The 11,219-nt window shown below is 39.0% G+C and overlaps 1 protein-coding gene across 2 annotated transcripts in view; it reads right to left on the bottom strand.

Moving 5' to 3' along the window:
• AGBL3 (AGBL carboxypeptidase 3) overlaps positions 1-8,994 on the bottom strand; it is a 49,992-nt gene extending 40,998 nt beyond the window's left edge. Inside the window, exons 1-5 of one of the 2 annotated variants that reach the window (XM_069087278.1) lie at positions 8,787-8,994; positions 7,515-7,576; positions 6,616-6,732; positions 5,550-5,610; positions 83-85 (exon numbers count right to left, since the gene is read on the bottom strand). In XM_069087278.1, the coding sequence (XP_068943379.1) occupies positions 83-85; positions 5,550-5,610; positions 6,616-6,723 (172 nt within the window). In that variant the 5' untranslated portion in view covers positions 6,724-6,732; positions 7,515-7,576; positions 8,787-8,994. The remainder of the gene's footprint in view (positions 1-82; positions 86-5,549; positions 5,611-6,615; positions 6,733-7,514; positions 7,577-8,786) is intronic. The other variant, XM_069087279.1, reaches the window with a different exon arrangement.
• Between the last annotated feature and the right edge of the window lie 2,225 nt (positions 8,995-11,219).

Below are 11,219 nucleotides of genomic sequence, written 5' to 3'. Positions count from 1 at the left end.
TAATGGTCTCTGTTGACATTGCTGTGTTGGACATCAGCAGGTGTGGTTTCTTTGGGCACCTCTTTGTAGAACTTTCTGCCACCAGCTTTTGGCTTCAGGCATGGTCTTCATTTGAGGTGCTATTTCCTCATTGTAAGAAGAATGGATTCTGTCATTGCTGTTTGACAGAAATCGGAGGCCTTTTGCGACATCCCTTTTAGAAAAGTAAGGTCCAGATACACTATTATTTGGACTAAGGAAAAATCCCTTGCAGTTTTTCTCCTGTAATAGGTCTTGTCTGTAACTCAGAACCATGGTGGACTAGAATGGGTGTTTCCTTTCCTCCATAAGACAATTCTTCACCACAGGCACCAAGGCATTTATAACATATGCCTAACATTGTGCCCTCAGGTTTACATTTGGTTGGTTTTTTTTCAACTTGTATTTCCTGGTCACCAAAGGCAGTATCTCTTACAACACTTCACTCTGACTTGACATCAGAAAATTCATGTGATGTTGAACTATTTCCTCATAGGAACCACGTGCCCCCATCTAAATTTAGGAGGACTCTATTAAAAGAACCCCACAGATTTGTGCAAGTCTTATCAAAGGTTCCAAAATGCTTTATATCCCCCATGGAAATAAATCTGAACAAGCATAAAAGTCAAGTCCGGGAGAGAAAGTTCTTATCTTTCCTTTCCCTCAATTCTTTCCAGCCTTTTAATATATCTTTGGCCCAGCAAGTTTCCATAAAGCTTTGTATAACTGCCTCAAAAATATGATAATGATAAGTGAAGCATTTTGCAAACTTTAAAGTGCTATATAAAATTTGTCTACTATTAAAAAAAGATAAGACAAACTGCAGGTATTTTGTATAACTGTGGCCCCATATCTAGTTAATGGAAAAATTAAAATGCAAACAACTGAAAAGTTGTATTTCTGGCTGGAGACTGGGCACCTTCAAAAGGGAAATGCCCCCTAAAATCCCAGTGCAGTTAAGGTGCTGATGCAACCTAATCAATGCCCCAGTGAAGAGTATGAATCACATTCAGTCTTCTCTTCTCTGCATCAGCCACAAACCAATGGTGGCCATATCCTGAAATTCTGAAATATCAAACTCAATCTCTCTATTTCAGATACTTTCATTTTGTCTTCTACTTCTTCACCTCCCTCTAGTCTCCCATCCTAGTTCTCCAATCTCTTAACACCTCTCAATTCATTAGTGCCAATTTATTAACTTTACTCCCTTTAATACAAGGTCAGTCTCGTCAATGAAGCCTTAACTCATATTAGATTATCTCAGCCCCTTAACTTTCAGTTGTACTAATCCTCAATCAGGAACCACTCCCATGAACTACATTCTCCATTCTGGAAGAGGACTTCCGAGTGTTGCTGGAGAATCACATAACTGTGTTATTCATTGGAAGGGACAGTATAAGTCATCTAGTCCAACCCCTTAATTTTACATATGAGGAAACAGGCCCAGAGGAGTTACATGGTTTGCCTAAGGTCACACAGTTAGTAAGTGAAAGAAATGAGATTGGAACCCAGGTCCTCTGACTCTAAATCCAAGGGTATTTCCACTATGTCACACTGCCTCCAGGTTACCACACTGTATATTAACATTATCTAATATCAATTTATGCTATTTGATTTTGCTGCTATTTGGTCATTCCTTTTATCTCTAGCACACTCCCATAATAGTTTTTCCAGGCTTCTTCTGTTATCCTCACATTCCTGATCCTGCTCCCATCTTTTGCTTCAAATCCTACTTGAGATCAAGGCCATCAGCCCTTTCTTGATCCCTAAATATGTCTTTCTCTACTCTAGTTCTACCATTCCTCTTCCTGGTCATAACAAAGACGTGTCCTCCCTTGCTAAGATTAGCTCTCTATTTCCATAAAGCTCATCATCTTCCACCTTTCCCATATTTTCTTCCCATCTGTCTTTACAACGGCAATGGTATCCTGTCTTTAAACAAACTCTCCAGTTCACAGAAAGCTATTGTTGTTGTTCAGTCATTTTAGTCATGTCCAACTCTTCATGACCCCATTTGGGGTTTTCTTGGCAAAGACATTGGAATGGTTTGCCATTTCCTTCTCCAGTTCATTTTAGTGATGAGGAAACTGAGGCAAACAGGGTTAAGTGATTTGCCAAGGGTCACATAGTATCTGAGACCAGATTTGAATTCAAGAAGATGAACCTTCCTGACACCAGGTCCAGCACTCTATTATGCATCTAGTAGCTCAAGACAAATGCTCAATTGTTGGAGCTACAAACTAGTCTAACAATTCTAAAAAGCAATTTGGAATTATGCTTAAAGTATGTTTAAAATATCCATGCCTTTGATTCAGAGTCCACTGATAGTCATATATACCAAGGAGGTCAAAGGCAGAAAGGTCCCATATACACAAAAATATGGTAACACTTTATGTGATGGCTGAGAATTGGAATGTAGGTGCCTGTTGTCTATGTAATGGCTGAATAAATTATGGTACATTAATTTAGTGTGATATTATTACATTATTAGGAAATGATGAACATGAAGAATTCAGAGATGCATGAGGAGATTTATAACATGGACCAGGGATTTCCCTTTTCTTTTCTATTTCTTGCTTGGCTTGATCACCTAAACCTACACTCACACATTGGCAGATGGTGGGAGGAGGGGTAGTTCCCAGAGGGGATAGCCACATTGCTACAAATAATTACTGTCAGGATCTAGGAGTGACTGAGAACTCATTAGTTCCCATGGAATTAATTAACTTCACACAGATGACCCTTAAATCTTGACATACAGCCCTGATCTTCTTCTCAACGCCAGGTACTTCCAATTACCTCTTATATATTCCCACCTGGATGTCTCAGCAAATTCTCCATCTTAGAATGTCTAAAATGTAACTAATCTATCCCCAACACCTATATACCTGTTCTAGAGGTCCCCATTTCTGCTGAGGCCATCTAAATATGTAACCTTGGAGTCATCCTGGATTCATCCCCTCTTTCACCCCTCATATCTAATCAATTCCCAAGTTTTATTGTTTCTACCTCTGCAACATCTCTTGCATTTCTCTTCTCTACTCACATGGCCACCACCTTGGTTCAGAAGCTCACTGCCTCTTGCCTACCATTATAATAATATAATCTTCCCTTCTTTAAGATACTTTGACACTTGATCCCCATGTACCTTTAAATTTTGTCTTCTCCAATACGTATTTCATTTGTATTTGGACATATCCAACAGCTCTTCCCAACTTAATTTTCTTAAAGTGCTTCTATTTCACACACTTCATATTGTATATGGTAAGATTGTAGTTTAGATGTGGTAACTCCACTTTCAATGGGAATTAAGAGAGATCACTATGAAAATGCTAGTAACTTCCATTTTACATAATATAAATGTTCACAGGATGATCTGATTTAGTTGGCTTTGGGGTCAATTTTTCTGTAGTTTCACTTTTCCCCTCCAGAAAATTCTTAATTGTGGTATGGAGGTAACCAAAGCTTTTCAATGGTTTTTCCAACAAAGTGCAGGCTCTAGCACATTCTATCAAGATGGAAAGAGTTCAACTGTGGTCCCCATGAAAGACTGCATCTGCTATTTATAGACCAGTTCGGGTAAGTAGAGAGGGGATAATCATCAATAGGTTGACTACTAGGTGATTAATTCTCTAACCAATATGATCCATATAAGAGATATACATGCAGAATGAATTAGAAGTTTCAGAAAATTTAGGGACATTCATTTAACTGCTGTACTCTTATTATGAAATCTTTGGCCAATGACTAAATTGATACACTATTGAAGAAACTGAAATATGCCCCATTGACATTTTCAAAAACAAAACCAGAAGACAAAAAGAAGTTTCAGCTAAGTGGAAGTATGTCTCACAGATTCTCTTGGAGAAGTGAACATCTTGGCAGTACTGGTTTAATAGAGCTCTCAAAGACAAGGAAAAACAACTGTGTAGAAAGAAGACCACTGATTATGTACTCAGACAACCAGGGTTCAGATTCTACATCTGATGTTTACTACCTGAGTGACCTTGTAAAGTCACTTAATCTTCCAGGGTCTCACTTTCCTCAATTGTAAAATGAAAGTGTTAGACTAGATGGTTCAGAACCTCAGAATGGACTGAGATACCTTCTAGTTATAGATCTATGATGTCATGAACATTTTTCACAACACTTGCTCCTTTCACCTTGAGTGCCCATAAAGGGTGACAAACAGACCACAATGAAGATAACTATAGCTTATGCACCAATGTCTGGTTTAGACACAAAGAATTTGATAAAGTCTTCCAAAACAAGTCAACAGATACCTTAATACTGAGTGACTTCAAAGTAAAGGTGAGGACAGAGGAAGATGGTGGAAAAAATGTGTTGCAAAATATCATCTGAGATTAAATGAAAGAGGCCAAAGGCTTGTAAATTATTTAGAAGCCTCATGCCTGAATATATTCTCTTAAAGAAGATAAATAAAAGTAATTGAATGTGGCAAGAACATCTTAAAAGATCTGTTACTAATGTGAGTGGTAGTCATTTCAGAATCATGTGTATAATGAGATCACTGATTAGAGCAAAGGTCAAATCAACAACAAATTAAAAAGATTAAGATTACCCAGCAGACCACAGTAGTTCCCTGATCTGTTTAAAAAAATATCTGTTAACACTAAAAATTGGGATGTGGATAAAAGTAAAGACATTTGTTTTCACTCTGGTTATTAGAGTATTAAAGTTTTCATCTCAAAGCTGCACTAAGACTTTTTAGGAGCATTCTTTATTTCTTAGGATACTTTATAATATAAAAGTTACTATAGCAGGCATCTGTCATTAGTCAAAAGGGTCTAGATACAGCCTCAGCCAGCAAAATTTAATGTTTCTGCCAAGTGGAGAGACATGATAATTTGCAAAACATTATAGACAAAATCAAAGGATTAATCATAAGCAGCACTGCATTAGAAAACCTACATAAAATGTGAGCTACTACTATTATGTACCTCCACAAAGATGTGTGTAGCTGATATCTTGTAAATTAAATCAAACTACCAATATAGGAATAGTTTATTTTAAAAAAGAAAATAATCAACTCTTACTTTATTTTTAATTTAGATTTCCATATGTTGAGGTTTACTTAAAACAAAGTGCATTTGCACGATAAAATATTCTTATTTAGCATGGTAATAGAATTGGAGGATTTAGAACTGGAAAAAAGTTCTTCAGGCATTATCTTTTGCAATCTCTTCATTTTAAACAAGGTAACTAATGCCCAGAGATGTTTGACTACGTGTGTGTGTGACCAAGATCACACAGACCCAACTCTAAAGAAACAGAGTGAAAATTTGAACCCAGATCTTCTAACTGACTCTGAATCCAATGTTCTTTCCACTGTACCATGGCAATAAGGCCATAAGAAGAAGAATCTCAAATTTCTCTTTCCCTTCCCACCCATTTTGCCTTTTATTCTCCCCACATGCTCTATTGCTAGAACTTCTCTAGAGCTTCCTACCTTCCATCCAATTTAGAGTGTCATCATAAAGAGAATCAAGAGTGAATGTGTGAGCTCAAACCTGTAAACAGTGCACACCGATGGAGATCTTCGCTTACAAATTTCACAAAGGTATCATTATCCTAAAACAAGAGATTTATTTTAAAACATAAACAAATCCAAAAACCTAAAAGTATCACCAATCCTACTATAGTAGCTGCTAGGTGGAAATCAAAGAACTAACTGAGGTGCCAGTGGCTGCAGTGCAGCTGAATTTGAATCACCTTGAACATGGCATTCTGTCACTGGGGAGTTCTTTGGGTCTGACATATTGCCAAGACTATGTGCCACCCACAGACTAAAGTTAAAGGAAGTTGGTGGCAAAATATATCACAAGGTTAAAATTAGGAAGAAAGTTACAAAGGAAACAAAGATTTTACATTTTTTTCCATGTTTACTTTAGAATCACAATTTACAAGATCATTTCTAATTTAATGGAGTCAAGTAAATCACTTAGAAATGCAAAATAGATGCATTTAACTGTTTAAGATAATTAGAAAAGAAAGTCATGTTTTTGTTTCTTTACTTTCCCCATTTAAGTCCTTGTCCTCTGTGACCTCAAAGGCAGAGCAAACCTATTATGATGATATGTAAGATGAAAACTTTATGTATAAAATAAATGGATATGAATTACAAATCATAATTTCATACCTACATCTTAATGAAGAACTAGAATTTTTTAGATAAAATACTGCATCAAGATAACATCATTAATTCAGGTCACTAGTAGATTATTGGGGGGGTAGGTAGAGGGGCCTGTGGTGAAGGTATAGCCAAAAGTTCAAGAACATAGGATATTTAGACATAGATGAGTTAAGATCTACTTCACTGGAAGGAAAATCCACATTGATGAGATCACAGATTCATTTAAATTTTTCTTAGCCAGGGCAAATTCCATGTGGTTGGAATGTATCATTTTCAACATATGGCATTCTTTAACAATTTAAATATTAAATTACATTAATATTTATGACATACACTGCTTCATATAAAGAATCCTAGAATAGTCATAAAAACAATTAAGCTCAGAATTTGCAGGCTACATTAAGGAGTTTTACAAAAATCAAGTAGCATAAAAGAAAACATACCAACTCATCTTCATCACTGGTTGTTCGGTCTGTAAGCAGTTCATCTTTGTCTGACTCTTCTGACATTTTTTCCCAACGTGCAAGCCTGAAATTTTCTTTTTTTTGCATTTAGGCAAACTGCAAAAAAATTTCTAAGGAATTATTTTATAACTCTAGAAGTGTTTATTATAATAAATACTAAAATAATATAAATTGTAAACAGGACATTCTTATTTTAGTGCCTTTAAATATGCTTAAATAATGAAAACTGAGTATCCACTTAATCAGAATGCAAATAACTGAAAAATTAAATTAACTGAAATTCTCTTCCCTTCAACTAGGGAAAACTGCATGGGGGAAAGAAGCAAATCACACCAAATAAGCTCATATCAGGGATGCACTGGAAAAGCAATTTCTTTGGAAAAATCTTGGATTCTCCCCAATCTCTCACACCTTATCTTTATATATATATACACAACAAGAATATGTCCAAAATGATAACTTTAAACCATTACAATATGCTGAATCATCAAATAATAAATCACATTTATATTAATATAAAATACAGAAAATTATATTAATACTATATATTTTAATCAATCAGAAAATGCATTCATCAAAACAGTCTATTCTTCTGTTAAGTATTGAGGTTGGTCAAAGTTTTACAGTATTTATCAGTATAGCAAAGGAATACAATCTTAAGATATAGGAAATTTTCCAAAGATTCTCATGTCTATCTTACAGCTATATTCCATTTTAAGATTAAAAGGAAATACACTGTGGTTGCTTTCTGGCTTCTTAGATCCATAGATTCAATCTACTTGATTTGTTCTGCGTCTGTTGTTCCTCTAACACCTTAACACGTTTCAGCATTCCAACACTGATATCTCTTCCAGTTTTCACTGTGCTCAGATACTCACCTCCATCAGTTGCTTACTCATTTGTGACAGCTGCACCTCATAACTATTTTAGCATTCCATAACTGTGAAAAGAGTGGAAACAGAATGATCAAAGTGTCTCTGCAGCCTTCTGTTCTTCCCTACACTTCAAGTTTCCTTATGTTTTATTAGAGGATATCTTTGCTATTAAGCAATGGGAAGGATGGATAGTAGGAAATTTTATTTTTGATATTCAGTGACTTTTGTTCTCCTCTTCGGGAAATTAGTGATTGTGTTTTAGTACTTGGTCTAGCCCAGGTCAGGAATTCCATTAAGGAGCCTGAGAAATTTGCAAAACAAGCTCTACTACTAGTAAGAAAAGGCCTGGACAAAAAGTTAGCTATTGAGCTGAAACTTCAGTTTGGGGAGAATGACAATGATTGGAAGGAAGGAAACAAGCATTTATTAAGTGCCTACTATGTAATGTGCTAAGAGCTTGGCAAATATTATCTCATTTGCTCCTGAAAATAACCGCGGGAGGTGGGTGTTACTATTATTCGCATTTTACAGTTGAGGAAATTGAGGCAGACATCGATGAAATGACTTGCCCATAATCACCCAGCCAGTAAGTGCTGGAGATGGGATCAGAACTCCCGTCTTCCTCCCTCTGGTAACTCCAAGACTACTGTGTCCCACGGCTCGTTGCTGATTTGTATAGTCTTGCAAAAACACAAAAAAGCACAGTTTGCAAGGCTGACAGTGAAAAGGCGATATCCAATGGGCTTCTGCCAAGTCAATTCAAATCTCTGGACAAAAGTTTCTTCATCTGTCAAATGAATGGGTTGGCCTCGATGACCTTTAAGGTCCCTTCTCGTTACCCAAACTTCGCAGAACTTAAGTAATTTGGTGTATTAATATCCCTCATTTAAATTAACTAGGGAAACCCTGGTCCCCAGGAGAAATACACAAAACGGATGGTAAGGGAGCGGGGCGTGTCAGCCCCTAGACAACACGGGGCTGACCCATCTTCAAGGCTACTTTTGGGGGGTTAGGATTAAACTGGGGGACCCAGGGCAACCTCTGTGTTCCAAAGACCTTCACTGGTAGAGGGGAGCTTCCTCAAGCGGGAGACGACCACGGGTACAAGCGCGCCCAGCACCTGCCCCCAGCTCGGTACCCAGCTCGGTCCTCAGCCACGCCTGCGCAGAGACCCTGAGAACGCGGCTCCGCCAGGCTCCCCGCCCCCAGACGCCTCGAGGCGAGAAGGCGGTCTCGAGGAGGCTGCCCTGCTGCGTCCACTCCTCCAGTTCTCACCTCGCCTCTTCTTCGGCCCTCTCACTCCAAGTTCGGTCCCGGTCCCCTGCCCGACTGCCTTGACCTGCCAGTCCCTCACAGTTTTGGGAGCAACCCCTTGGGCCTGCCCTGGGAGTAGCTGTTGTGCTCCCACCCCAGCCCCTGGATCTGGAGCCCGAGCTATGAGGCAGCTCCCCTGGGAGCGCGCGACTACACTCCTGGTTACCCCAGCAACGGGCCTCCCTTTGGAACCCTCCCCTTCTTGGCCTTGCTCTAGCCCCGCCCCCGTCCCGCCCGCCCTCGGCCCGGATGGGCGCTTCTCACCTTGACGGCGCTGCAAGCCAAGTCGGGAGAAGGGCGAGAGGTCCAGAAAGAATCCGGGTGACCGGCGAGTACCAAATGACTACACTGGACTACACTAGAGCTTGCCTTATCCTTTTACGGAGGAGGAAACCGCCCTCAGGGAGCTCCATTGGAATGAGGGAGACACACTCGACCCTCTCTGCAGTTTGCATCTTGTCAAATCCAACGAGTATTTGTTGTTCGGGGCTCCTGCTGTTGCTTTTCTGGGGGCACTTTTTGGGGAGAAAGGGGGCCCCAGGTGCTTCATCTTTATATGGTCCCCAGCACCTAGTGCCGTGATAATGTCTAAGTGCTGAATTATGCTTAGAGAGGATTGAATTCAAACAGTAACTTCGAAAGGCCTGCTTTTGAATACTAGCTTTGTTACTTAGTACCTCTGTTATTGTTAGGGAGCCTGGTACAGTGGGTCCTCTGAAGTGACCAACTCCCCAGATAGGATCCTTCGGCACTTACTGTTTCATGGTGTTATTTACACAGGCTATTAGCTAAAACTTGAATATGTTTATAATACTTCAAAGTGTTTAAATTTTTTTTTTTTTAGCAGAGACCTTATAGTAAGAAAGGTTAAAAGAATTCTGTGAATTTAATGATCTCTCCCTTACTTGGGATTTCTGAGGAGCAGACATTGCAAGCCCTGTTCACCTTGACATTTTCCCTGATAAGTTTACCTTCTCTGGGTCCTTCGTTATTTTGGGGAGCAGCAACACAAGCATAGTTGGAAGAAATGGGTTTTTCCTTCCACTTTCTCAGGCTTAGCCAATGAAAGCAAAATAGAAATTTCACAAATATGTATGAATTTCCTATGTCTTGGACACTTTTCCATTAAAAAATATTTATTTAAAAGGTTTTATATCTAAACAGCTTGAATTGTATGGCCTTAGGTGAGTAGGGAGACTGGGTAGAAATTACTTCATTATCATAGACCTGAGGGACTTAAGGTCCCTTAATTTAACCCCTTGTAATGGAAATGTAAATTTAAAGATCTTCCCTGCCCCTAGGCTAAAGTGCACCTGGAGCCTGGGGTGGGAGGCTTGTTTTTCAGTAGATACTTCTTGATTGGCCAGTGAGTCAATAAGGTTGTTACATTCTCTGAGCTAGGAGAAGGCTATATAAGCCCTGATGTGTAGCTTTGTTTTGGGGCTCACTTTGAGAAGTGTTCTGTGATTTGATCTGGATTATGGGAAGCCGTTGTCCAGAGCGCCCCCGGCTTTGAAACCCAGATGTTGATTGGGTATGGATGTAATGGTTGGACAGTTTGAAATCTGTCTACTTGATCTGATTCTGTCTTTATAATTCTGCCTGTGTACTTTGAAGTTCAGGGTGCTGACCTTTTTCCCCTGAACGAGGTAAATGATATATGTTTGACTGATTAAAGTAAGCTTGTTAACCCATTTTGAGTTGCTTACCTTTAACAAAGCAGATCTAAGAACCTGTGTTGGCAGCAAACCCTGAGGACGCTGCTTGCTGCTACACCCCTTCGGTTTAAAAATGAGGAAACCTATGTAGAGACATATGAGGGCCCTGCCCAAAGTCATAAGATGGTGTATATGGTGTTGTAGGAGTAACAAAACTTAGAACAGGAAAAAAAAAAAGACCATAGCACTGTGATTAACATTTGGAGCACAGTTAATTTGCTCCAAAAAAAAGTCAACCTTCACATTTCTTCTTGTTTTTAAGTTTTTAAAATAGGAAGCTAAAACAGTGTTTCCTAAACTGTGTTTTGCAATGGCGTAAATAAAAATTCCTTGAAAAAAGGCCAATGTTTGTTCATTTTTTTAAAGACATACTCTGCCTCTGTATAACTTTCTCAGGTCAGCTGATGAAACCACAACTGATGGGGATAGGATTGCTGTGCCAAGCCACAGACCTCCCTCCCTTCTTCCAGCTAGAATGGATTAGGAAGGAAGACTTGTTGACAGCAACTGGCATCCTCAAAGAGGTGTAGGCGGAGACAGAAGACCTAGTCCACCCTGTTTCTCCTAACATAGTCACATCACACACACATTCTTGACCTCTCCAGAATTATAAAGGAAAAACTTGAAGAAGAGGAGCCACCTCAGCACCAGCCTTCACTTTGTGGCTTACTTTTAC

This window comes from Petaurus breviceps, unplaced genomic scaffold (genome assembly GCF_028583685.1).
Source record: "Petaurus breviceps papuanus isolate PSGF00001 unplaced genomic scaffold, PetGlider_PUasm1.0 181, whole genome shotgun sequence".
In the NCBI taxonomy this organism is placed as follows: domain Eukaryota; kingdom Metazoa; phylum Chordata; class Mammalia; order Diprotodontia; family Petauridae; genus Petaurus; species Petaurus breviceps.
This window is presented reverse-complemented; position numbering and strand designations above follow the sequence as displayed.